We start from the raw sequence: 27,838 nt of genomic DNA, 5'->3' as shown, positions 1-27,838 counted from the left end.
TTATTATGGGATGGAGGCGGGAGCGCTGAGGAGGGGAGGGGCTTGGCCGGGGCTTTTTTTTCCCCCTTTAAGAGGCGGCGCTGGAGCCGGAGCCATTTTCCCTTCAGCGGCGTCGAGAAATAAGAAGCCGGGGCGCCCGGAGTCGGGTGAGGGGCAGAAGCCCAGAGAGGGGGGGGCGGCGGGGGGCTTCTTTTTTGTGGGGTGGGGGGAAGAAGGAGGGGAAAGCGCCCTTGATATTGGGGGGGGGGACGACGAGGCAGGAGAGGCGCCGGATTTCCCGGCTGCACCGCCGCCCTGCAACCCGGGCGACCCGCCGCCGCCTGAGGGAAGCGGAGCGACCTCCCCCCCCTTCGCCAAACGCCCCCCTCTCTCCCCCCCCTCACACAACTCCCCCCCACAGCCTCTCACGGTGGGGGGGTGGGGGTGGGGAAGAAGGGGGTGGGGTGCCCTCGTCTTCCTTCTTGGGGGCGGGCTGGAGAATATTAGCCCCCCCCCAGACACGTGTTAGGGGGGGGTGCCTTGTATGTGGGGATATTATCTCTTCAGTTTCCCCCCCCCAACCCGTGGCAAGAGGAACACCCCCCCCCGTCCCAAACCTTCCTTGCCATAGCGCCCCCCCCCACACACCCTCAACCTTCAATAACTGCTTTTCTCAGCCAGCCCCCCCCAAAATAAATGTTCTGGTTTGGGTCTTTTATTTTATTTTAGTTTTCCCCCCCCCGCCCCCCCAGTTTGGGTCTTTCCCTCTCCCCCCCCCCCATAGCTAGGAGGAGTGGGACGGGTCCGACAAGTTTCTAAAGCCGCCTTTTTGTTTTACAGCCTCTGGTCCCAAAACTTTAATTCCCTTAGCCTGTTTATGTCAGAAGGAAAACGGGGGAGTTAAGCTTTTTTATTTTATTTTTCTCAAGCCCAACTGCCCATCAGGGGACGCCAGGACGTCCATTCTCGGCCAGAGAAGAACGAGTGGGCTTTGTAAAAAAAATAAAATAAAAAAATCAGCCCCTCATTTCTTTTAGCATTTCCATTGCAAGTGAGTGGGCGTTTTTCCCCCCTTCTTTTTTTTTTGTCCAGGAGCTGAAACAAACTCTCTGGGTGGTGGTGATGGCGGCTTTGAATTATGGTAGCTTTGACCACAGAGGCGCCACCAAGAGGCATTTCTTGACCCATGGGAGGTGGGTCGCTCCAGGCTTTTGTTTCCCACCCCCAGGTTTGGTCTGTCCAAAATACAGGTGGAACCAAACTGGGAAACCCCAAGTCGGTGGTGCCTGTCAAGATCCTCATAACAAGGAGACGGTGACTCGGATTAATTTGGCATTGGCCTGAAGGTCTTCTGAGATGAGGGCTTGGACCAAGCTGATCTGGCCCTCCCTGCCGCTGCCACCTTTCTCCAGAGATCCAGAGGCTGGTTTTTTGGCTGTTTCTTATAAAAAGGCTGCGACTTTTAAGCTTTCTTTTCCTTCTCTCTCCCTTATAGCCCGTTGCTGGCCTTAGCAGTAAGGAGGCGCCGAGATAGCAGGAGCTTCTTGAGCCCTCGGATTGTCCTCCGAAACAGAGGACATGGCGTCGGGTATAGGATCCCCATCGCCATGCTCGGCGGGCAGCGACGAGGAGGAGATGGAGATCCTTCTGAACAACAGCATCCATCAACACCAAGGTACACATATCAGCTAGCAGAAGAGCGTTGACTCCCTTAGTTTTGGGGGTGCTATGGTGGCTTTTTCGTGAACTAAGGAACAAAAAGAGTTTTCTCCTGTTTTGCATGCTTTAGACCAGTAATGACAAGGTCATTACTTCCTGCTTAATCCATGCCCTTGCTTAATGGGGTTTTTGGGGGGGGAGGGGAGGCATCTTGCCCTGTGCTTCTGATAACTCTGCTACAGAGACAAGATGGGAGAACTTGATAGTTTGGATCGGAGGCTGAGGGAAATTTAAAAAATTGTTCTGAACTTCTTTTCACCGGGGCTGCAAGATTAATCATTGACTGCTATAGCTGCTAATGTTTTAGATGTCTTATTTGGTTGCCTCTTTCCATGGCTTCCTGCTGAGTCCTCTGCCTGCTGCCTGGAGAGGGCTTCTTGTAGATCCCGCTCAATCATTCCGAATATACTCTGAATACGTAGCTTGTCATGCTAGCTTTGCTTTTGAATGAACATGAATGGTGGCTGCGAAAAGATAGGGCTCAGGTGAAAGTTCTGTTTACTAGGAACTTCTCTGTGTGTGATAGAAAGTATCTCATTCCTTGTTATTGTGTCCCTTTTCCTAAAGGTGTGATGGAGTTCATTGTGGGGAGGGCTTGTGGGGGAGGGGGGAACCTTTCAAGTGGATTGACTGAAGTGAGGGTGGATGACAGGTTCTTACGCACATTTCAAACTGCTTTGAAGGGAAATACGAAGTGGAAGGCTTTCTTTCTCTTGCCCACTTGAGAGCTCAACTATGTCTTGTGTCCAAAAAGGATCTGTGCCCTGGGCTGTTGCATGACCCACTTTCCTGCCTAGCCACACCCTGTGGAGCTTACTTCACAGCTGCTCACCTTAGTCCTGCATTTTGGGTTGAATGTGGCCTGCACCATGTGGCGGGGACATGGGAGCAATGCGTTTTGTTGTGTATCTTTTTGCCTTGGTACCTTTCAGAAGAATTGTAGTTTAGCTCAGTTGTATGGAGTGGCCACCTATTGATTTGGGTTGAGTGCAAGAATATCCCTAGGAAGAGGGTGAAAGCCTCCTGGGCTTTTAGCGCTTGGCCCAGCTGGGAGTTCAGGGGGGCAGACATGGATTGGGTGTTTCTGAGCTCACAGGCCAAAGAGGGAGTCCGCTCTCTTTTACCATTGCTGGATGCTAGAAGGCCTAGAGAAGAGGTGCAGATGATGCTTGAGGAGCGGAGCCTGCCTGAAGTTCACAGGGAGGGAGAAAGTCTTGCTGAAGGAAAATACTTCTGGCACAGGATACATTCGCTGGTTTGGGAAAGCAGGGCTCCACCCTGTGCCGTTTCCCCTCTGCTCCTTGTCCTTTGGTTGCAGCAACTGCTGTGACCTGTAGCTTCCCCCATCCTGCCCAGTGCCTGTGGTTAGGAGGCCATTTTCCCTTGGAGGGAGAGCTTGTGACTCTGGCTGCGTGTAATGGGCGGGGGTGGCTGCTGAGGGGGGAGGGGAGGGAGAATGGCTGGTTACTGTGGATCTTGTCACAAAGGAAGCTGCCGGCTGGCTGTGCCCCTCTGGGCTGTTGGGGGTTGGAGAACAGATGGGAGTGTGGTCTGTCGGGTTAAGGAGTAACATGTTTCTCTCTGTGTGTGTGTACGCGTGCTCGTGCTTGTGCATGCATGCGCGTGCACCCACATGAGAGGGGGAGAGGGAAGAGTTAAAGCTTGCATTTGCATAGCGAGGAGGTGGAGTTGTGAGAGGGGCTGGTACCTGAGTTAGTACCTGGTGATTGTTAGTACTCAGAACCTCCATTTCAGTCTAGGTAGGATGGGAGAGTTGAAGCAGCGTCCCCGTTGAGTTTGCTGTTAGCTTTGAAGGTTTCTTCAGGGGGATTTTGAGGCAAGTGGGAGAGAATGTTTGTTGTACCCTGATCATTCTCTAGCAGGTGTATCTTCAGAAGCTCTTGCTTGCAGTCTCATATTTTTAATTTGAAACAACATGGTAAGGGATGAAGGGGCAGTGCTTTGCTATTCAGTTTCATTAAAAGCCAGCACTGTTCCTAGTCTGTATTTTGCTCTGGTGCTGGACTAAACAAATGTCTTCCATATGGAATAACTTCACTAAGCAAGAGGTAGAGGAAGATGCATGAAGACCCTTAGTCTTTGTTGGTGCATTGGAAGAATCTTGAGGCAGGTGGCACCATCCTCATTCACTAGGTGAGACCTAAGATGGGTTGAATGCCCCTGGGCAAAGGACCCCCTCCCTCTCTTTGAGTTGCATTAGGTTTGTGAGGATACAGGAGAAAGCTAGTATAGGAAGAGCTTCCAATTTCTTTCAATGAAGCCTCCCTGTATACGATTTTTGGGAGGAGATCAGAGATGCCTTGTTCTCTTTAATCTGTTAACACCAGTTTTGGACTAGTACTCCAGTCTGCAGTTACTTCAGTGCAATAGCAGGAGGTTGGAACACTGGAATCACACCCATGGGAAAGACAATGGGGCAGTGAAAGGTAGTTCAGAAAGGGGCCCAGTTTTTTTTTTAAAAAGTGAGTGACCCAATTGCATATGGTCTAACTTGGGAGTGTGGGAAAGCAACAATGGACCAAGTACAAGTGGGGTGTAGTCTGTGGCAATGTGAAGGAACACCTAGGCATTGGAAAATGATTAGTTACCCCTGCTGCCTTCATAATTTCCCTCAGAGCCAGAAGAGGAGCCAGAGGAAGAGCTGTTATCAGAGGCGGAACTGCCAAAAATCAAGAAGAAGAAGAAACCCAAGAAGCTGAAGGAACCTAAAGTGCCCAAGCTTAGTAAGCGCCAGAAAAAAGAGGTAAGAAATAGAGTAGGACTTGTGGCTGAGAGGGGGGATGAGGGAGAGAAAAGCAGCTTAATGTACAGATGGGTCTGCATGTTGATTACATTACAGTCTTGCTTCCGTTTAGAAAGAATATTTTTTGGGTGCTGATTTATGTGCTTTAATTCTTCCCTCCCCCTCCAGCTTGGAGACAGTTCTGGTGAAGGAAATGAATTTGTGGAGGAGGAGGAGGAGGTGCTGCTGCGCTCCGACAGTGAGGGAAGTGACTATACCCCTGGGAAGAAGAAGAAGAAGAAACTTGGGGCTAAGAAGGAAAAGAAGAGCAAAGCCAAGCGCAAGGAGGAGGAAGAAGAGGAGGATGAAGATGATGACTCCAAGGTGAGAAGATCCAGAATGGCTCATTAAATCACATGAACACGTGATTCCACTGCTGCTCCCCTTGCTTATCTTACTTGTTTTTGTACTTTAGGTTTGGGAGGGAAGGGTGGGCACAACACAAGGTGCTGCTAAAAGAGGGTGATGTTTTCCTTCTTGGGGGTCTGAGGGAATTCTCTGTCCTGCTTTTGTAGGGTAGGTGTGTGTGTCTTGGGTTCTTCGTCCTTTTGGCCTAGTCCTCTATATAATTTCCTGCTGATCCTGCCTTTCTTTGACAAGCTTCCTGCTCATGGCAGGAAAGTGTCTCCTTGTTGAAACTAGTATCTTTTTAACTAGCAACTTTTCCCTGTCTCTTTCCCCAGGAACCTAAGTCTTCTGCCCAGCTTCTAGAGGATTGGGGCATGGAGGATATTGATCATGTTTTCACAGAGGAGGATTATCGCACTCTTACCAATTACAAGGCTTTTAGCCAATTTGTCAGGTGCGTCATTCAGTCTTTTCATATCTTGGGAATGCAGGGCAAGAAAGACTTAATAATCCAGCAGACGGTGTGATATTGAAGTGTATTATCTGTAAGTCTCTGGTTTAGTTTTTTGTTGAATGGCAAATAGGCATGCTACTTTTTCTGTGCCTTGACACCTCATCTAAAGCAGGGGATAATACTACTTGGCTTACAAGGCAGTTGTAAGAATTATTGAGATAATTTATGTGAATTTGCATGAATGTTTTTATATAGAAAATGCTATATAAATTATCACAGTGTTCCAGGCTTGGGCACTTGGTGTTACAGAATTGTTGGATTACTGTAGGAAATGGGTTAGGCTGCAATCCTAACCCTCATTGGATTCAATATGGCTTACTTCTGAATACGCATGTTTAGATTTGCATGCTAACTATTACCCATAGAAGGATGGAAGACAAAAATGGAGAGCCTAAGTAATTAGTCTCAAAAATCTTCGGTTTGTGGCAGAGTTGGGGACTTAGGAACATACCTAGCTTTTCTAGGAATACTAGAAAATATTCTTCTCCCATGTGTTAGTTGGCTTCAGGGGCAATGGGAGGGGCTAACAGTCTTAAGAATAGGTTGTAAAGTTTGAGCTTCCCAAAGTCCAGACCATCCAGCAGTTCTCTTTTCTTTTTCTTCCCCCATGTAGGCCACTTATTGCTGCTAAGAATCCCAAAATTGCTGTCTCAAAAATGATGATGGTGCTTGGGGCCAAGTGGAGAGAGTTTAGCACAAACAACCCCTTTAAAGGGAGCTCTGGGGCATCTGTGGCAGCTGCGGCAGCTGCTGCTGTGGCTGTGGTGGAGAGCATGGTGGCTAATGTGGATACAGTTGTTCCTCAGCCCCCAGTTGAAGTCCCGCTTCGGAAGGCTAAGACCAAGGAAGGCAAAGGTGAGGTGACCATATGGGGACTGTTGTGATCATGAGTGGTGGGGAGGTAAGGGTTCATAATCTCTGTACCTTCTTCTAGTAACTTTGAGCAACTGTACTGCAGGGCACCCATTAATTCACTTCTGGAAATCTCTCATAAGATTTTACATTTCCCTTTAAAGCACAGCTCAGCTGGGATCTAGGTACCACTTAATAATGGGGTGGTGATGGTCTGTTTTCTAGGTCCCAATGCCCGAAAAAAACCCAAGGCTAGTCCTCGCGTTCCTGAGATCAAAAAACCCAAAACCAAGAAGGTGGCACCCTTGAAAATCAAACTGGGAGGATTTGGCTCCAAGCGTAAAAGATCATCTGTGAGTTTTTCTTTTTCTGGTAAGAGGGTGGGACTTTTCTCTTGGCCACATTGTCTCTTGCAGGATATGGGTGTGTGGGTTTGTGTGGGGCAGCCTCAATAGCACTGGGTCACAAAGTCAGTTTTCACATTCCTTTACATTATTTATTTTTGTACCTCCAGAGTGAGGATGATGACCTGGATGTTGAGTCAGACTTTGATGATGCAAGCATCAACAGCTACTCTGTGTCAGATGGCTCTACCAGTCGCAGCAGCCGCAGCCGCAAGAAACTAAAAGCAGGAAAGAGGAAAAAGAAAGGTACTGAGCTCTGCTTGGCTCATACGGGAGCTGTGTGGAAAGTGTGTGCTCGGGGCAGGGATTTCATGATTGCAAGTGTCTGGAGGGTGGTTGGGGACCATTGGTATAAAATATTTGCTATTGCGTACCTAGGGAAGAAGTCAAACTCTGCAGACTTAAAAGATTGAGGGATTTCCGACGGGACAAGACACGCTGTGAGGAAAACTTAAAGTTTGTGTTACGTCTTTTTATGGTACACCCATAGCCATTTTCCTGCTCTGACCCTTGGGATACAATAGTGATATCCAGGCTGTGCTCTCTAAATAATAAATCTTTGCTATTTAGATACTGCTCTGTGACATGATGTTGGAGTATCCTCCTTGTTGCTTGAACCTGCTGCTTGCTTAATTGTTTAAAAGCTTTCTCCACTATCTTGCTCTGCTAGGAGAAGAGGATTCTGCTGCAACTGTTGATGGCTACGAAACGGACCACCAAGACTACTGTGAGGTGTGCCAACAGGGGGGAGAGATCATCCTGTGTGACACTTGCCCTCGTGCCTATCACATGGTTTGTCTGGATCCAGATATGGAGAAAGCGCCAGAGGGCAAGTGGAGTTGCCCGCACTGTGTGAGTTTTGGGTTCTATGACGCAGCTAGAGGCCTGGGAATGCAGGGTTAGGAAGACCACTTGAGGGACTTAAAGCATCTTGGTCTAACGGATTCCCTCCCCTATAGGAGAAAGAGGGTATCCAATGGGAGGCTAAAGAAGATAATTCTGAGGGGGAAGAGGCCATGGAGGATGCTGTGGGAGATGCAGAGGAGGAGGATGATCACCACATGGAGTTCTGCCGTGTCTGCAAAGATGGAGGAGAGCTGCTCTGCTGCGATGCCTGCCCTTCTTCTTACCACATCCACTGTTTGAATCCACCTTTGCCAGAGATTCCAAATGGAGAATGGCTTTGTCCGCGTTGTACTGTGAGTTCCTGTGCTCTTCCACAAATGGGAAATGCAAGCTGAGTTTGTGGGAGTCCCCTGAGTGAGATAGCATTTGAATCAAGATGGCTCACGCTGAAATCCTGCTCTAAAAAGCATTTGAGCACATTTTTGGATCCTACTCTACAGGCAGATTAATTTTTTGTGGTTAAAAAGTGAGCTAGCACTATGTTCATCTGCTGCCATAGGAATCAGTTTTTGCCAAGTATTTAAGAACAAAGTTAGGTCCTTGTGTGTAAAGGGAGAGTCTAGATTAGCATCTTGTAATAGGTCCAGGGTCTGGGTTCAGTGGTTGACCCCTAAATATTAGAAACAACATAAAAACCAGTAAGCTTGTCATACTCCCTCCATAAATGTATGAGGATCTTTCTCTTACAAAATCATAGAATTGTAGAGTTCAGTACCAGCAAAACACTACATTCAGCATTGCCTCCTGGACTCTGGCCAAAATGTTCTTTATAGGAAGCCTCACGTGACTTTTAGACCAAGCATCTTCATCTGTTATGTCTAGGTTGTATTCCCACGCCTGGTGCAATCCACCTGCATTTCTCATCTTGCAGCCAATCTACAATTTATAAAGAAAATAATTGGAACCTTTGTAGTTCAGTCAGTAGGACAGGAGACTCTTATTGTCACAGTCATGGGTTCAAGCCCCATGTTGGGCAACGTATTCCTGCACTGCATATGTCTGGGGAAACTAGATGACCCTTGTGGTCCCTTACAACTCTATGATGACTCTATGATTCTAAATATGAAGCAGATTGGATACAAAAGCTGTGGTGGGGACTGATTTCTAATCCCATGGTCCATCTTCTCCAGTGTCCATCTCTGAAGGGTAAGGTGCAGAAGATCTTGACTTGGAAGTGGGGGCAGCCTCCACCAGCCACGCCGGTGCCACGACCGGCTGATGCAGACCCAAATGCCCCTTCTCCGAAGCCCCTGGAGGGAAGACCCGAGCGACAGTTCTTTGTCAAGTGGCAGGGCATGTCCTACTGGCATTGTTCTTGGGTGTCTGAACTACAGGTAAGCAAAAGGCATCTTTACTAGAAGCAGAGCAAAGACATTGGCTAACCCCATGTGTCAGGACGGTGTGTAACTGCATCTGTTTGTACCTCAGCTGGAGCTGCATTGCCAGGTCCTGTTTCGCAATTACCAGCGTAAAAATGATATGGATGAACCTCCTGCAGGAGATTTTATGGGAGAAGAAGAGAAGAGCCGTAAGCGTAAGAACAAGGACCCAAAGTTTGCCGAGATGGAGGAGCGTTTTTACCGCTATGGAATCAAGCCAGAATGGATGATGATCCATCGGATTCTCAACCACAGGTGAGGAAAGAGGTTGAGATTGCCTCAGTCTCTGAAACATGAATGGTTGGACATTCCTGAGTTGAAAGCGACCCTAAAAGGTCCTGAAACACTCAAAAAGGAGAAATTCAGTTCCATTTGTCTCTAGCCAAATGAATGTAAAGACACACCTTGCCTTATATATTGTCTTTCCACACTCACACAAACATGTAAAGAATAATATAAAATCAGCAACACCAATCAAGATAAAATCAGTAAGAATCAAGAAATCCTAACACACAATTCAGCCTCCTTTTCTGTGCCTACTCTGGTTCCCCTCATTAACTGTATTTTGGGGGGGGGACAAGAACAATATATGCAGTTTTCATCCTTTACTACTTTACACAGACTGTGATATTCATTTAATCTCTCTTTCCTTTAGCATTGATAAGAAGGGGAATGTTCACTACCTTATCAAATGGAGGGATCTACCATATGACCAGGCTTCTTGGGAGAATGAGGAAGCAGAGGTACAGGATTACGATATCTACAAGGCGGCATACTGGAACCACAGGTGAGCATGGATTTCATTCTTTGATAAATGGGTCAGATGAGAGAAAAGCCCAGCTGAGTTGGTAATGTGAATTGAAGCATAGCTATCCTAAGATCTCTGTAGCTTTCTCTCTGAAAGGAGAAGGATACTCTAGTCAGCCCTGGGGTGCTTCATCTGGAAGAGTTTCTTCTTCTTTGCATCTGCTGTGTTGGAAGTACAGAGTCTATACAACCTGTGTGCCTCTTTTCTTGCACAGGGAATTGATGAGGGGTGAAGAAGGAAGACCTGGAAAAAAGATAAAGAAAGTGAAGTTGCGGAAATTAGAGAGGCCCCCAGAAACACCAACAGTGGATGTGAGTTAATGGCTTTGAGGGGTGTGGGAGGGAGACGCAAGAAGGGGGAAGGACATGGTGGGTCCTGCAGTTTGTATGTTCAAGGTCGAAGACCGTATGTTCTGTAGCTGGAGCGAAAACTACGTATCTGTAATGCTTTTGATCACCAAAGCAATCCTTTGTAATTTTTATGCATTCTGTGGAATCTTGGTCCTGGACCAGTTTTGATGGTGTTAAGTTGCAGAAGCATAGGAGCCAGCTGCTAGGGAATGAGGTCTCTTCGCCCCTCCCCAAATACAATATTTGAGCCCCCCCCTCCCAAGTTGATGGGCAGTGCCACTCAAATGGTGTGTGCTGTGTCTTGTGATCGATTATTTTATTCAAGTTGGCACCCCGAGAGTAGCTCAGGCCAAAGACAGTGAGGTGGAGCAGTTTGCCTTTTTTTGCCATGGGTGGAAGAGGGATAAATGCAGGCACACAATCTAGTTCACCAACCTTCTGTAAAGAGGGAATATACTGCTGTACAAAGACAAAGTAATATTCACCAGAGCAAAGGATCTTGTCTACTGAGCTACCATCCTCTCCTGCTACTAATTTTTTTGTGTAGTATCAGAAGTCCACTAGGTGCTATACTAGGGTCTCCATATTCCAAAGAGCAAAAACCTGGACACTCACCCACCACCATTGGGGCACACCACCACCACCACCGTTGCACATCTCCATCAGCCAGAGAGAGAGAGAGAGAGAGAGAGAGAGAGAGAGAGAGAGACTGGGTGGAAGGGAAGGAGAGAGAGGGTGCAATGTTGGAGGGGACTGGAGAGGGAGGCAGCTGGCGTGAGCCAGCCCTGCGCTGAAAAAGAAATTTTGCCGAGTTTCAAAAATTCCCCCTGGACACCCATTTTCAGGAATGGGATCCCGGATATGTCTGGGAAAACCAGGACGTACGGCAGTCTTATGCTATACAGAACTCACACCATTCCTGCCTGAGGAAATTACTCTTGACTTTTCAAAGGAAGCAACAAGCTTCCTTTTTGCATTGTGTTCCTTGTTCGTCCTTAGTTCTTGCCTGCTTTGCCTATATCCTGTTCTTCCCAATTTTCACTAGTAGAGGTTTGAATAAAATATAGGTTACCCTTGATGTGGTCTTAGAGTTTGGATTTGATATCCCGCTTTATCACTACCCGAAGGAGTCTCAAAGCGGCTAACATTCTCCTTTCCCTTCCTCCCCCACAACAAACACTCTGTGAGGTGAGTGGGGCTGAGAGACTTCAGAGAAGTGTGACTGGCCCAAGGTCACCCAGCAGCTGCGTGTGGAGGAGCGGGGAATTGAACCCGGTTCACCAGATTATGAGTCCACCGCTCTTAACCACTACACCACACTTAATATGCTTTGCACCTCCGCATGAAACGGTATGCATGTATGAGGTACGTAGCTTAAAAGCTGCACAAAGCTGGTGTGCAAATGGCCTGTTTTAATGTTTATACATACATTGAGCACGTAGAACCCTGCTTAGATAAGGTGTTGTTGTTTTTTAAAAATTTTTAAACATGTGCCATGCAGTCAGTTTAAAACTTAGTGTTGAGCCCTAGGCTGAGATATCACATGTTATCCAATTGGGCAAGACTCCGCTTTCTCTAATAGCAGCAGTAGCAGAAACTGAACATTTTCTCCATCTCTGCAGCCAACCGTGAAGTATGATAGACAGCCTGATTACTTGGATGTGACTGGAGGAACCCTGCATCCTTATCAGCTTGAGGGTCTGAACTGGCTGCGTTTCTCGTGGGCTCAGGGCACAGACACCATTCTGGCAGATGAAATGGGTCTGGGAAAGACTGTCCAGACAGCTGTGTTTCTGTATTCTCTTTACAAAGAGGTGAGGTTCCAGAAGACCTTGACATGCGCACATATATATCTTTATTCCAGAAGTCAGTTTCCTGGTGTCTTAACATCAGATTTATCTGATTATAGGGACACTCTAAAGGACCTTTCTTGGTGAGCGCTCCATTGTCCACCATCATCAACTGGGAGAGAGAATTTGAGATGTGGGCCCCAGACATGTATGTGGTGACTTACGTGGGGGACAAAGACAGCCGGGCCATTATCCGTGAAAATGAATTTTCCTTTGAAGATAATGCTATTCGTGGGGGAAAGAAGGCCTTCAAGATGAAGGTATTACAGCAAACTAATCGGAGTTAGTGTCTCTCTTGACAACTTTGTAATGTTGCAGGTTCCTGAGTGAAGCATTGAATGCCAAGTAATCTCAAATGATGGAAAGCTAGGTTTTTGTGAGTGTGGGTCTGGCCTGTGGTTATACCTTTCTTGCTATTTGTTTCCCTAATGTGCAACTTCTAATCCTTGCAGAAAGAGGCATCTGTGAAATTCCATGTATTGCTCACTTCTTATGAGTTGATCACTATTGATATGGCCATTCTAGGCTCCATTGACTGGGCCTGCCTTGTAGTGGATGAAGCGCACAGACTGAAGAATAACCAGTCAAAGGTAGGGAGAAATTTATCCTGGATCTGTAAACTCTTTATTCCTTTTCCCATGTTTTATGACTCGTTAGAGGGGCTTGCCAAGATTAGACACTGCTCTCTCTTTCTAAACTGAATGTTAACAAACTTTTAAGAAGGCTTGTCACAAGCAGCATTTTTACGCTGTGTGTATATATGTGTGTGCACCTATGTATGAGGAAACTATTAACCCTCAAGAACTGCTTTTGTTTGCTGTGCAGCAGCTTCTAATTTTGTGCACTATGATTAAGGATTGTTCTTGTTTTAAAAGAGGGATGAACAGTGCCTTATTTGAACATGCTTGTTTTTTTTAAAAACTTCACGTTAGTCTCATATTTGTTATTTTCTGTGTTGTATTGGAACAGTCTGATGCTCCTCAGGCTGGCCTCTGCATAGTCCTTTAATTGTTGATAGGTTATTGTAGTTCTACAAAAGCTGAGAACTTGCTTAGAGATTACACGATCGGTGTCTAGTTGCCTTCTGTATGTTTGGAAATATGTTGTGAATTTGGCTGACTTTCTGTCTTTCCTTTTCTTGCTGTGCCCTTCACACTTCCTTCAGTTTTTCCGGGTGTTGAATGGCTACTCTCTTCAGCACAAGCTGCTACTCACAGGGACACCCCTGCAGAACAATTTGGAGGAACTTTTCCACCTGCTTAATTTCTTGACGCCAGAAAGATTTCAGTAAGTCCTGCCGTGTGCACTCAAGCACAGCTTACCTGTTGGGTTGCTGTTCCCATGCTTCTTGTTGTTGTTTTGTTTTATTTCTCCTGACTGTCTGTCTGACTTCCCTCATAGCAACCTAGAAGGCTTCCTGGAAGAGTTTGCAGACATTGCCAAGGAGGATCAGATCAAAAAACTTCACGATATGCTGGGCCCACACATGCTGAGGCGCCTCAAGGCCGATGTCTTCAAGAACATGCCTTCTAAGACAGAGCTTATTGTCAGAGTGGAATTAAGTCCTATGCAGAAGTGAGTGTGGGAGGATAGCCCTTTACTCCTTTAGCTGAGTATCTTGACATTAACAAGGTTTAGCCTGTGCTTCAGGGTGCTGGGATTCTAATATGCTCACTTTCCTGTTCTTGGTTTTTCTCTCATGCTGATCGGCTGCATAAAGTAGACTTGTACTGGCTGTTTTTCTGAGTACAAGGTGGGAGAATGGGAGGGGAGCTGTGCTTCAACAGATAGTTCTGAGGTAGAAGCGAAGTGTTTGCAGCAGGCCTAAGAAATAAGTAATCAGCAATGTGAATATTCATATTTTTACAGAAAGTACTACAAATATATCCTGACAAGGAACTTTGAAGCCCTGAATGCCCGGGGTGGTGGCAACCAAGTTTCTCTACTCAATGTGGTTATGGATCTGAAGAAATGCTGCAATCATCCCTATCTCTTTCCTGTAGCTGCCATGGTAGGTTCTGTCTCCCAGAATTTCCCTTTCAAGTGCTCTATACACTTCGCTCTTAATTGTCTAAGCACTGGGGAATGGGCCTGTTGTTTTATCTCCCTTTCCTGCTTAAACCTTCATCCTGATCTTAAATATTGTCATATGTATTGGTTTTATGAAGCACAACTATCATTTGAGGGCATGGTTGTGAGCAGCAGTGGCCACATCATTAGCTTTTGAATGTAGTAGTTGGAGGGAAGTTTATAACTTGATGATCATCTCAAAAGAATGAGAATTGGCACGGAGCAGGAAATTTATTAAGTAATAGGCCATCTGTTTCTTGCTATGCTGCCTTTTGTGTGGAAATAATAGGGCAGCTGCAAAAAATAGGGAGAATTGCTAGAGAGGCATAGGTAAGAAAAATGAAGTGGAAGGAATACATAAGACTGCTGGAGTCCCTACAGGGTAAGCTAAGCTGTTTGACACTTGTGAATCATTAATGGCCAGGACCAACAATTTGAAGAATACTTTCCCTCCCTTCTTCACCCCCCCTTTTCAATTTTTCATGCAGGAAGCACCAAAGATGCCCAACGGCATGTATGATGGTAGTGCCCTAATCCGGGCCTCTGGGAAGCTGCTTCTTCTCCAGAAGATGTTGAAGAACCTCAAGGAGGGAGGTCACAGGGTGCTGATCTTCTCTCAGGTAACCAAGAGCTATTGTGTATTGGGGGAAATTTTCCAGATGGTGATGGGTTAGCTGAATGCATTTTGTACGTTTTTACTCCAACTCGTTTCTTTGTCTTTCCCCCCCTGAAGATGACTAAAATGTTGGATCTGTTGGAAGACTTCTTGGAACACGAAGGATACAAGTATGAGAGAATTGATGGTGGGATCACAGGAAATATGCGTCAGGAAGCCATTGATCGCTTCAACGGTATGTTATGAGACAGAGTACATAATGGCAGGCACAGTTACTCTTGGCAGGAGCCAGGGTTCCCCTCTCATACTTTGCTGAAAATGTCAATTCACCCTTTACAACAACTAGCAGGGCAGCTGTGTTACTCTTTGAGCTGTCACAAGACCTCTTTGCTGTAACAGGCTAACACATTTGTTAGCATATAAGCGTTCATGGACTACAGTCCACCACCACCTGATAAAGCGGACTGTAGTCCATGAAAGCTTACACCATAACAAATCAATTAGCCTTTAAGGTGACACAGGATTCTTTGTGATTACGCTTTATAGTATCCCTGCTCTATTTGGAGAATGGTGAACATGAAGGTCTGGATGATCCAAGTATCTGACAGTTTCTCGTCTCATTTATCTCTAGCTCCTGGTGCTCCACAGTTCTGTTTTCTGCTTTCCACCAGAGCTGGGGGGCTTGGCATCAACCTAGCCACTGCTGACACAGTGATAATCTATGACTCTGACTGGAATCCACACAATGATATTCAGGTGAGTTTGAGCAGCAAAATAAAAATCTCTCTCCCCCCCCCCCCAACCCTCCATTGCAACAGTGAGGAGGAATCTGGAACCAGCCACTTGCATTTTAGAGTAACTATAGCTTACTGGGGTTAATCTCAGCCAAGCTAGCGAAAACAGCTAGTTCATAAACTGATTTGAAACTGGTTTGTTTCAACTAACCATACTTAAGAGTTACTGCAGTTTGTCAGCAGCAAGGCCACCTATTCTCGATTGTAAACATGGCATTCCCCTTCCAGAACACCCAAGTTGAAGGTAAATCAAGGGATGTATTCTGATACATTCCATGGGTGTATAAAGGACAACCATTGGGAGCAACTGGCATGATTATTGCCCAGGAGTGTGACAGGACTTGGTGTTTCATAGAATTGTAGAGTTGGAAGGGACCCTGAGGATCATCTAGTCCAATTCTCTTCAATGTAGGGATATGCAGCTGTCCCATATGGGGATTGAACCTGCAATCTCAGCGTTTTCAACACTCTAACCAACTGAGCTATCCAGGTTCAAATAAGGGATAAAAAGAATGCAAGTATAAAGGAAGGTGCAAGGGGATATTTTTTGGAAATGGCTAAAGAACAGGGAGGAATCAGAAGGAACTGAAGTTATACAAAGGCTAGCAAGCAGGAAAGCTGAGCAGAATATGCTGTATATAGCTTGGGATTGACTTTAATGCTGTTAAAAGAGTCAACTGGGAAACCGTGTGATGAATAAAATCCTGAGCTTTTTTGAAAGTACTCTGAAGTAAAAGCACACTCTATTGGTCCCCATTAAAAAGAAGAAAAAGTTACAAGGGGGTTGGATGGCTATATCAGCTGCATTTAGTGTAAAGCGAAAGTAAAACCTTTCAGACTCCTGCTATTCTACAGGAGGTGTGAAAGCCCAAAACCTGCCTAGGATCATTCTTGTAATTCTAAGCTGTGGTTTGAAATGGCTTGGAAGGCATACTAATGTGGCAGTGGGCAACGGGATAGGACTGCTTTAGGAAGGCAAGGAAATGGAAGGACCCAAAGACAGCAAAAGGGGGGAGTTTAATGAATGAAGACTGAAAAAGTACCTTTTTCTCTCAGGCCTTCAGCCGTGCTCACAGAATTGGACAAAACAGGAAGGTGATGATATATCGCTTTGTCACACGAGCGTCTGTGGAAGAACGGATCACGCAAGTGGCCAAGAAGAAAATGATGTTGACCCATTTGGTTGTGAGGCCAGGGTTAGGCTCCAAGACTGGTTCTATGTCTAAACAGGAACTGGATGACATCCTCAAGTTCGGTACTGAGGAGCTTTTCAAAGACGAAGCCACTGAAAGTGGCAAGAATCTACGTAATGTGACACAATGTGAGTGAAGTGATTAACTTTCCTTTAGTTAGGGCTTTTGCTCTGTCCCCTTTCAGCTATCCAACAACTCCTTGATTACAGCAAGACTGTCCTTCCCCCCCCCTCCTCCAGGTGATATCAAGGAAAACGAGGATGGCAGTGTCATCCATTATGACGATAAGGCAATTGAACGCCTGCTGGACCGGAACCAGGATGAGACGGAGGATGCTGAGCTTCAGGGCATGAATGAGTACCTGAGCTCCTTCAAGGTGGCCCAGTATGTGGTGCGTGAAGAGGAAATGGGGGTAAGTGAGAATTGACCGCCTGCTTTCTGATTCATTTGATTCTTGATGCAAAGGCATTCACTGCTGGTGGCTAGAGGATGGAATTCTGGAGCAAGCATGGGTTTGAAACTTCCATCCTAAACCTCCTTACTAGGGTGAAAGCATTACTTGAAGGCATTGGGATTTCTGAGTAAGTATGCTGAGGATTGCCTCTTCATTTTTCTAATTTTCCTATGTTAGGAGGAAGAGGAGGTTGAACGGGAGATTATCAAACAAGAGGAGTCTGTGGATCCAGACTATTGGGAAAAGCTGCTTCGTCACCATTATGAGCAGCAGCAGGAAGACCTGGCCAGGAATCTGGGCAAGGGCAAACGCATCCGCAAGCAGGTCAACTACAACGATGGCTCGCAGGAAGACCGAGGTAGTTGTGCGTGCGTGAGATCGGAGGAAGCGGCTTTATAAAAACAATGGTTGGGTTTTTCCCAGGCAACTTACTTTGGGCATTCTGTTCTTTTTCCAGATTGGCAGGATGACCAGTCAGATAATCAGTCTGATTACTCTGTAGCCTCTGAGGAAGGTGATGAAGATTTTGATGAGAGGTCGGAAGGTATGTTGAGGAGTTGTGCATTTGGACTCCCTGATTCTGGGAAAGCGCAATAAGGAGATGCTCTGAGTGAGAGTGGGGTAGAGTGTCAGGGCAGAACTAGAGAGACCACCCACTCGGCCATGAAGCTCTCTGGATGACCTTTGACCAATTGTGACCTCTCACCCTCACAAACTTTAGAGGGCTGCTGGGATTTAATAATTGTTAGGGTGCGTTGAGAAACATCCTGCCTTGAGCTCCTTGGAGCAAAGGCCAGGTATAAATTGAATAAGCGAAACAAATTGGAAGCTCTTTATATGATTGCTATGCTTTTCCTTGCATACCAAACTCCATCTGATTCAATATACTGTCTTAAACTGGTACTTCTCCCTTTTTCTGTCTTGCCAGCTGCTCGCCGGCCTAGTCGGAAAGGCCTGAGGAATGACAAAGACAAGCCCCTGCCCCCACTCCTTGCTCGTGTGGGAGGCAACATTGAGGTAATTCTTAAGAGTTTTATACTCCCAAAATTCTGAGAGTTTTATACTGAGGGTTTGGCATAGAAATCTTCCAAATTAACAAAATCAGATCCTTTGTGGAACACTTGAGCCTCTGTGCTTGGGGAGGGGGGGGCTGCTACTGCTGCATTTAAGCTTTTTCTCTCTCTTTCTCCTGTTCAGGTTCTGGGCTTCAATGCTCGCCAGCGGAAGGCCTTCCTCAATGCCATCATGCGCTATGGGATGCCACCTCAGGATGCCTTTACTACCCAGTGGCTGGTGCGCGACCTCCGTGGGAAGTCAGAAAAGGAGTTTAAGTGAGTCTGGCGTGCTGGTTGGAGGAGGCATAACTTGCAATGCCCAAGAAAGAGTGGAATTAGGGGAACAAGCTTTGCTTAGCCATGTCTGGGCTGGGGAGTGATGGAATTTGACAAACAGTCTCTGGAAACCAAGCTAGTTTGAGTGGAATAGGGGAGATTGCTGGTCGAGAACTTGCACACACTTTAATTGTGAGTCTTGCTGGGGCATTACTTGCATCGAGGGTTTATGCTGTCATGATGCTACCAGTCTTTTTAACGCTCCCTTCCCTCCTTCAGGGCCTACGTCTCTCTCTTCATGCGCCACTTGTGTGAGCCAGGAGCGGACGGTGCAGAAACGTTTGCTGATGGTGTCCCACGCGAGGGCCTCTCCCGACAGCACGTCCTCACACGAATAGGAGTCATGTCTCTCATACGCAAGAAGGTGGGTATTAAAACAATTTTTTAAGAGACCTCTAGATGGCCCTTAGCCTCTTATATGCATTGGATGGACTAGTTGGTGACTAGTTTCTATTTTTGGAGTTCAGAAGGACACTGATGCATTTCATTGGTTTTGACTTGGAACGACTAAAATGTGTTTTCCATGTTCCCATCCCATTAGGTGCAAGAGTTTGAGCATGTGAATGGACGCTGGAGTATGCCAGAGCTAGCAGAGATAGAGGAGAACAAGAAGCTTTTGCAGCCCAGCTCACCTTCCCCCAAGACCCCAACTCCCTCTACGCCAGGAGACACGCAGCCTAATACCCCTGCCCCTGTTCCTCCACCTGGTGAGAGCCCTGCGTTTGTGTTTTTGTTAAAAGAGCCCCGTCCAGCCTTCAACGCTGCTCCTCTTTCCAGCTGTGACAGAGGACTTGGGGCGGACGTAGATCAAACCAACTCTTAATTTAGGAGGGCTTCCTGGAGCTAAGGCTAGCCCTCAAAGGCACAAGAGGACATTGCTGTGGATTGTCTGCATGGGAGGAAGGCCATTCCAGGGGATCAGAGTATAGAGACTTTCTGAGTCCCAAGTGGTGTGTGCTGAAAGCTGCTTCTGCTTTCTCCCCTACTGATTTATAGAGGAGGTATTGAAAGCAGAAGAGGGGGTCACTACCAAGGATCAAGGGGAGCCCACAGAACCTGAGAAGGAGACTAGTCCCACTGTTGCTGCTGCTTCCACTGCTGAGAATGAAGCCCCGGTTGAGGTGAGCTTCAAGGGTTTTCTTCATGTTGCTGCTAAATAAATGCATTTCTTCTTCTGATCTTTGGAATACTCTGCTGATGACTGAGGTTCTTCAGCTTACAAGTGCTGTTATCCCCTGGCCCTCTTGTCTTTGGGAGACGGGGAGGGAAATGTGGCTTTTAATCAGTTACTCCTCCGCCCCTACTTCAGGATTCTGAAGAGAGACATCTATTTTGAAAGATAAATGCTTTGTTTTTAAAAATGCAAAACTTCGTAAAGCAGTGAACAGTGTCCATGGCTGGGAGAGAGCCGTTTGTTCTTGTGGCTGAATGTGCTGTGAAACCTGACCACAGGGGTTGGTATATTTTCTTGCACTCCACTGAGTAAGATTCTCACCCCTCTTTCTTTCTTTCTCTTGCCTACTCAGCAGGCTCCTCCTGCAACAGAGACCCCCGCACAGGAGGCTAAATCCCCTGTGAATGCTGTGGAAACCGAAGAGAAGAAACCAGAAGACGTAGAAGTGAAAGAGGAGCCAATGGAAACGGAAAGCAAAGGTATGGCTGTTAATTCATAGATGCATGTGCAAGACATATGGCATTCCAGAGCACAGGGGGCTCTCTGGTGTTGATGACAAGGAGAGTTCACAGGGCTACCAAGATTAACCTGGTTGGGACTGAATTAGCCACTGCTTAAACCAGGATGGATGCATTCAGTTCTTCAAACCTTCCTCTCCTGCAGCTGACATAGAGAAGGTGGAAGAGAAGACGCCTGCGGAGTCAAACCCTGAGCCTCCAACAATTAACCTTGAGGAGAAGGGTGAGCATTCTAGGCATGGCTGGTATGGCCTTGGCTGTGCATACTGTTGTTGCGGAGATCCGGGGACTAACCAGCAAGTTCTTTCCCCCCCTAAACAGAGGAAAAGAAAGAAGACGACAAGAAGGATGTCGTGATGCTGCAGAACGGGGAGACACTTAAAGAGCCTTCTGAAGACCGGCACAAGAAAGCCATGAAGCAGCGGTTCATGTTCAACATTGCAGACGGCGGCTTCACTGGTACTGGCAGGCCGAGGGTGCAGCTGTTGACTGTGGGGAAGCGAGGTCTCACTCGGTTATGAGAAAATAATTTTCTGACATTGTTTCCTCTTGCAGAGTTGCACTCCCTGTGGCAGAACGAAGAGCGAGCAGCTACCGTTACCAAGAAGACCTATGAGATCTGGCACCGGCGCCACGACTACTGGCTCCTGGCAGGAATCATAAAGTATCCTTTCTCCAGCCCTAGACTTTGTGTGTGGCCCCGTGCAAAGGGCTTCAGTGGGTCCTAAGCTGCCATTGCAGCTTTGCCTGTGTTCGTCCACTGCATCTGCTGCTTCCTATTCATGTTCCATCCTTCTTCCAAGATAAGCAGCACAGTACATTGAGTTACCTCACTTTAGCCTTGCAATATTTTTACTCGGTAGGTTAAGATGGGAGCAACTTCCCCACATTTTGCGTGCTGTGGTTGTTTAACTGAACAGGATTTGAACCCAGGTTTTCACATATCTGAACCCGGCTCTCCCAGAATGAATGCATTCTGCACGTTGCAATAATACATACCAACGTATGTATGCGCACTCAGTTGCTTGCATTAGGATACTGTACTGTTTGCCACTTGGCTTCTGAAGGATGTTCAGGTTTCCTGCTTAGCCCTGCTGCAATTGCTGCTGTTCCTGTGTCATTCTCATCATCTATTAAGGCAATCTGCCTGCTCTGTCTGGCAAGCTCCACTTTGCCATTGTATAGTAGCTTCATCCAAACAGAGAACTGCTCTCTGGTGCAGGCAGGCTATGCTCCAGCAAATTTTGCAGCAGTGGTTTGGCAGGAGGAGCAGTAGGAGGAAGAAAGCTGACCTAAGGAGGTGAGCAGCTAGGAGGGTGATTGCACTAGCACCTGCTTCGTAAATCTGGAGCTATGGGAGCCTGGTACATGTCTTGCATCTTTTGAAAAATCTAGGGGACTTCTTCCTATTTAAAAAAGAACACTTTCTCAATACTGAATCTTAATGCCTCAAGAACCGCCTCTCCCCAAATGAAATAACCCAGCCCCTGTGATTATTATCTGAGGCTCTTTGTGTGGCTCCTCCAAGAGAGGTCTGGAGGGCAGCAATACGAGAATGGCCTTTTCTGTGGTGGCTTCACCTGTTTGTGGAATAATCTCTCTAGGGAAGCTCGCTTGGTACCTTCGTTACATATCTTTAGGCATCAGGCAAAAACCTTCCTCTTCTCCCAGGCCTTTGGCTAATTAAAGACTCAGGCCTTATAAACTCCAGGGGGGGTTGTTTGTATGGTATGTATTTTTGTGTTTTTATATTGTACACTTGCCCTGTGGTCTTCAGAGATATAATAAATAATAATATCACCACTAAGGCACTCGATGAGTGTTGAAAGCAATGCCAATTGCCGGAACAGTGCATTTCCAAAATTATTTTTTCTGAGCTTGGTCAACTTCAGCCACGGTTACGCTCGCTGGCAAGATATCCAGAACGATCCTCGTTACGCCATCCTCAATGAGCCTTTCAAGGGTGAAATGAACAGGGGCAACTTCCTGGAGATAAAGAACAAATTTTTGGCCAGGAGGTTTAAGGTGAGAAGCTATGAATTAAATGCTATATATCAGTGGTGGCTTGAGTTTTTTCCATTGAGCAAAGTAAATTGTTTTCCTCTAGGCTTTCTAAGAAAAGAGTACTCTGTAGATACATGTGGGTTTGAATTAAACATTGTGAAAGTCATGGCATTTAAACAGAAGCAAAACTGAATGGAGATCCTCCTGAGCTGCTCTTATGGAGACAGTCTCTCTCACAAACTCACACCAATATATATTTTACACAAGATAAGTAAGCTTTTTAAAATATGCAGGCCTGTTTGCCATAGCACCTTTCTTAAACAAACAAACAAAATACCTGTTGAGAGGCTGAGTGGCTTCATGCTATATGCACCTGGTACAACTGGAGCAACACACTGAACTATAGATCCCAGTAGCACACTGGTAATTCTGCTGCTAGCCTTTAGCTACAAGTCTCTCCAAACTTGTGCATTCTGTTTCAGGTTTTGTTGCAGATGTCAAAGGGGTGAATCTGCTCTTATCTTCTTGACCTAATTATACCAGTACAAGGCTGTACTATAGCTGGCATAGGCACTAGGTTCTTTGCATACAGTATTAGCTACTGAACCCATGATTTTGTTTTGGTTTAAAGAATGAATTGTGTGGCAGTACAATAATAATAATAATAATAATAATAATAATAATTTATTATTTGTACCCCGCCCATCTGGCTGGGTTTCCCCAGCCACTCTGGGCGGCTTCCACAGAAACCAAAAAACACTAAAATATCATACATTAAAAGCTTCCCTGAATAGGGCCGCCTTAAGATGTCTTCTGAATGTCAGGTAGTTGTCCATCACCTTGACATCCGATGGGAGGGCATTCCACAGGGCGGGCGCCACCACCGAAAAGGCCCTCTGCCTGGTTCCCTGTAGCTTCGCTTCTCGCAATGAGGGAACCGCCAGAAGGCCCTCGGAGCTGGACCTCAGCGTCCGGGCAGAACGATGGGGGTGGAGACGCTCCTTCAGGTATACTGGGCCGAAGCCGTTTAGGGCTTTAAAGGTCAACACCAACACTTTGAATTGTGCTCGGAAACGTACTGGGAGCCAATGTAGGTCTTTCAAGACCAGTGTTATGTGGTCTCGGCTATGCAACCATTCCTCATAGGCTTGCAATAAACTTTGTGGTGGTATGCCATTTCTGAGGGAGTTTAGCGTATGCATAGATTTCTCCTTATGGCAACACTATTGATCTTTCTAGTACTGTGCGTAAGCATGTCGAGACAAGAGTCAGCAATTGGCATAGACCCTGCAGAGGAAGGTGCGTGGCTCAAGTGAGAAAAGGCCTCCCTTGTTCTGGGAGGGAGCCTCGCAGCAGTTTGAAGAGTTGGACTCAGGATCCTGTGTTTTTTTAATTCTTTTGCAGCTGCTGGAGCAGGCACTTGTGATCGAAGAACAGCTAAGGAGAGCTGCCTACCTGAACATGTCAGAAGATCCATCCCATCCCTCCATGGCCCTGAACACCCGTTTTGCTGAGGTGGAGTGCCTAGCTGAGAGCCACCAGCATCTATCCAAGGAGTCTATGGCTGGAAACAAACCAGCCAACGCGGTGCTTCACAAAGGTGAGGCGTCGGCAGGAGATCACATGGAGTGAGGGCAGACTTCTGTTGTGTGCCACTGGCCCCTTCCCCCCCGCCCCACCTCATCCCGCCTCCCTCCACCCCCCCAGTGCTTGTGTCTTTCTAAATGTGCAACTTCTCTTTCTCTTCTAGGGGAGGAGGGCAGCTAGTGTTGGGGGGGAAACCCTCCTCCAGGTTCAGAAGGCAAACTCCAGTTTTAAAATGAGGAAGAGGGGCTTTAATTCCCTTACATCCCCAAATGATTTTGGGTTTGGGGAGGCTCCAGCAGAACCTGGTTGTCTTGCAGTCACAAAGCAACGAAAAGCAAGATGACTTAACTTTGCTGCAGGAAGCAAGAGATGGGTCAGGGTTTATAGGTCAGATCCCACTGGTTCTGAAGGGGAATGTTTTGGCCTGGCCAATGAGAACATGTTTGGACTGGTGCCATCATGTGATTGCAGCCGAACATTGCTGCACCACAGGCTTCTCTCCTTCACATCCATTACCTGATGGAGAGGATGCAGTGGGAGGCAGTATAGCCTCCCTTCAACAAAAGGGCACAAAAACAGTTGTGGAAATACAGGAAGGCCAGGTAGCAACCTCCAAGGAAGGCCCCCTACTGCACAGCCTACTCTCTGGGAAAGATGCTTCCATTGCCTGAGGCAACCATCCTTTTTCTTCCTCCTCCCCATTAAAGGGGAGACCATTCCCCCCAACACACACACCTTTATGCAGTGGATCAAAGTGTTCTTTTACTAAAAAGAAGTGCACTCTTGAGAGAGTGTTTAGGAGCAGGAATCCCTCATTCCATGGTAGAAGTGATACTACTCATTTTTCTCATACCTGCTCCAGGGGCAGAAGTGCCACTCCCTGAAGAGGTAGAAGGTGCAGTACATCTTGGGAGCACATTCTTTTATTATTGCCCATGGGGATAGGCACTATTTATACGACCAGAAAGGAGAGAGCTTCTCTCAGCTGCTGAAGACATCCCACAAGAGTGGACTCTTTCCCAGGTTGGACCCCCCTACAATGATCTTGCTTCCAAGGCAGTGCTCTTCTGAAGCAGATGAGTTGTTGATAGACCAGCAGAACCACAAGTCTGGATCTCCCCTGTCAGAATGTGGGGTTCCTCGGCTATGGTGCTAAGATAATCTTGCACGGAGTTCATTATCACTAGCACCACCTTTTCACGAGTCTCTGTGATTCTAGATAAGGATGGCTTGGAGAGATAAATGCTGCCTTCAGTGGGAGTGTCTCTTGGTGATTCATCTTTGGACCCTTACATAACTAGGTAACAGATTCATGGCCTCCAAAAGGGCTGCCTTGAAGAACTCTTGCTAAGGTGTAAATTCAAAGTCTAAGGCCTCTGGAGGCAGTCTTTAGGAGAAAGTAAAGCTTCATAGTGCACAAATCGATCTTCCAAACCACGTTGTTATTTTTATGTCTTAAAATGGGCACAATAGCAGGTCTAAAGAAATCCAAAATGGGTTGCAGCTCTGGAAGGAAGTCCAAACTTAGGCTATCTATTGTGCCCCACCCCTTTTCCTGCAAGAGCCTGATGGCTGGAAGCCACTTGAAGGAATTCATGGACATCTGAACAACCATCACCAATGGATAATGAAATTAATCTCCAGAAGCTATGCTTTAAGATTCACCAAGATGCCAAGACACAGATTTTAGGGAGGAACTCCTATATATCCAACAGTACCTTCAAAACATCACTGGATTTCCAAAGTGCTGGAAATCAAGGCCAAAAACCCGTTTCTGTCTCAGAAAGGGGAAATGGTTTTTTTTTTTACACTCCTGAAGAAAAATGGTGAAACACACTGACTATGCTGGATACTAAAGCATGGCAAGCAGTTCCTGGACAAGTTTCATACGCTCCTTTCTTTGTCTGAGGCCGTGTAGCCCTGCTCAGTGTCATCCTGGCCCACTTTCTCATCCTTAAGAGCAGACATGCAGGTGCTTTCGTTTCAGCTGCAGGAACCAATAATAACAAATTTTATGCCAAACCCTTTGGTCTTCACCAGGATCCCAGTGGTCTTAACATGGAAGGATGACCTACTTATCTGTTCTCCATCTCTCTGGCATTGCCCCCAAGGTGTGGCAACGACCTTCTCAACACTACAAAGACGTTGATTCTTAATCAGCTGCGTGAAAATCTCATTAGATTGATCTTTTGCTTCTCCACTAGGGAATGTGAATATCCTCATGGATTGAGTCTCTCTCCCAGTAGGCAGACTTCTGCAAGCATGCTAGTAACACTCTTCCACTACTGTCCCAAATCACATCTCTGCTGTCTGCCCAAGCCCTCAGGGACCAATTTCATACACCTCTTAACTCCTGTGGGGCTAGGGTTTTGCTACAGACCTTTGTCTGTCATGGAATACATGTTATGCCTGCAGGACTTTTGAGTACTCCGTAGACAACACACTGTCCATTAAGCAGCAGAGGTCTTACCTGTCTCAACCAAGAATACTTCTTAGGGCAAGAAAGTGCCTACAGCTTCCTTGGCATACTGGAAAGTGTCAACCTAGCGAACTCTTCAGCAACTTGCAGGTTTGCAAGACTGTTTTTGCTCCTTCTGTAAAGGGGTACTGTTTCCTCTCCATCCTTCAGGGAGAGCTCTCCTCTTAAGAGAGATGCAAAAATTACCACATGGGTTTCGATGCCTGACTTTACCAGACACTGTTAAGACACATTTTGCCTAAGTTGAGATGGTCTTTGAGTGAGAGATTTCCATATATGGCTGCATATCCTCTGGAAGTGACAGAGTACAGTAGTTTCCAGTTTCCAGACAGGTACCTCTCTTTTTAGCAACCTAATGCTACCTGCCCTCTCCTCCCCACCCCAAGGTTGAGAAGAGGAAATTCTGTACTTCCCTGTGAATTTCTGTTCTCCTCAAGGAAAAGAGGGCAGCTAGGTCCATTCTGCGGTGCTATTCCACCTTGTAGACTCCCAAATGCAACATGCTTCTGAGATGACTGAAGCCACCCCTTATGTCGTGCGCTCTCCATATAGATGTAGAGAACTGTATCAGATTTCAGCTGTTGGTTATATAGCTAGTTTCTAGCTGGGCCTAGGTGCATTCTCAGTGTGGGGAGTAGTTGGGGGGGGTTGTCCTGCCTCCTTGAATCCAAAATTGGAGCCTGCCTTCCTGTCCTCAGAGGAGAGGCTTTCTCCAAAGACTAGCTGCCCCCCTCCCCTTACGGAGACCAAATTCACAGGTAAGTCTAGAACTTCCTTTTTTCTTCCAGTTCTGAAGCAGCTGGAGGAGTTGCTGAGCGACATGAAGGCCGATGTGACGCGGCTGCCCGCCACAATTGCCCGCATTCCTCCAGTGGCTGTGCGTCTCCAGATGTCGGAGCGCAACATCCTCAGCCGCTTGGCAAACCGTAGCAGTGAGCCTCCTCCGCCACCGCCGCCCCAGCAGGTAAGCATCCGGACCTGCTACCTTTCCCTTTCCACCCTAACCCTGGCCACGAACCGGGGGGAGGGGGCCCTTGGCGACTGCCCCGGGTTGGGTGGGTTCTGCAGGAAATACCAGGAAAAACACAGCACTTAAGAACCTCTTGTTCCTCTCTCTTTTTTTCTGCCCTAGGTGGCTCAGCAGCAGTGAAACGCTTGCCCAGTGCTGACAACCCAGTGATTCAGCTGAAGTGACATACACACACCCTTGTTTGAATTCTGACCCCCTTCCCCCCCTCTGCCTGGCACTCCTGATCAGATGATGTCTTCCCTGCATGGGGGATGTGGCTGGAGAGAGGAGGAAGTGCAATTCTCCATAAGCTGCCAGTTGCACTTGGATTGCACTTGGGTGTGATAAGGGGACATTGGACGGACTCTGTACATAGTGACTGCTGGAGGCTGCAGCGCCACATCTGTTACACAGACCTGGCTGCGACGCGCACCACCTTGGCCCACACTTCCTTGATTTTAATTTTATTTTGAGTTTGTTTACCAAGACGAGTGCAAGCAAAAGTCAGGACAGACACAGCTACCTCCATCAAGATCCTTTTAATACAAAAACTGACTGGACTTGTCCTCTGAAACAGCTGGAAAAAAGACAAAAAAATCTTGATAAAAGTTGAAAATAAAGGTTTCCTTGTATTTTA

The 27,838-nt window shown here is 46.8% G+C and overlaps 1 protein-coding gene across 3 annotated transcripts; it reads left to right on the top strand.

Moving 5' to 3' along the window:
* On the top strand, positions 1–27,838 carry CHD4 (chromodomain helicase DNA binding protein 4). Of its 3 annotated transcripts, none has more exons than XM_081176053.1 (40): positions 1–146; positions 1,475–1,654; positions 4,335–4,462; positions 4,631–4,825; positions 5,185–5,303; positions 5,977–6,218; positions 6,441–6,568; positions 6,730–6,865; positions 7,290–7,351; positions 7,579–7,818; positions 8,656–8,859; positions 8,954–9,159; positions 9,560–9,691; positions 9,927–10,023; positions 11,685–11,876; positions 11,972–12,172; positions 12,365–12,502; positions 13,078–13,199; positions 13,314–13,487; positions 13,782–13,923; positions 14,471–14,602; positions 14,716–14,833; positions 15,230–15,354; positions 16,449–16,713; positions 16,825–16,997; positions 17,217–17,400; positions 17,497–17,583; positions 17,968–18,056; positions 18,237–18,370; positions 18,650–18,794; positions 18,972–19,137; positions 19,427–19,551; positions 19,957–20,083; positions 20,268–20,345; positions 20,444–20,581; positions 20,678–20,786; positions 22,015–22,147; positions 23,531–23,726; positions 26,981–27,156; positions 27,325–27,838. In XM_081176053.1, exons 2-40 carry the CDS (start codon positions 1,558–1,560, stop codon positions 27,340–27,342), a joined length of 5,673 nt encoding a protein of 1,890 aa, XP_081032179.1. In that variant the 5' UTR covers positions 1–146; positions 1,475–1,557; the 3' UTR covers positions 27,343–27,838. The 3 variants fall into 3 exon arrangements, with proteins under 3 accessions (XP_081032179.1, XP_081032178.1, XP_081032177.1); XM_081176052.1 differs by having other exon boundaries at positions 7,290–7,471; positions 17,217–17,397; XM_081176051.1 differs by having other exon boundaries at positions 7,290–7,471.

Source organism: Podarcis bocagei (genome assembly GCF_964188305.1).
Source record: "Podarcis bocagei genome assembly, chromosome: 17".
Taxonomy (NCBI): domain Eukaryota; kingdom Metazoa; phylum Chordata; class Lepidosauria; order Squamata; family Lacertidae; genus Podarcis; species Podarcis bocagei.
The sequence above is the reverse complement of the archived record's forward strand: the minus strand, read 5'-3'. Positions and strand labels throughout refer to the sequence as shown.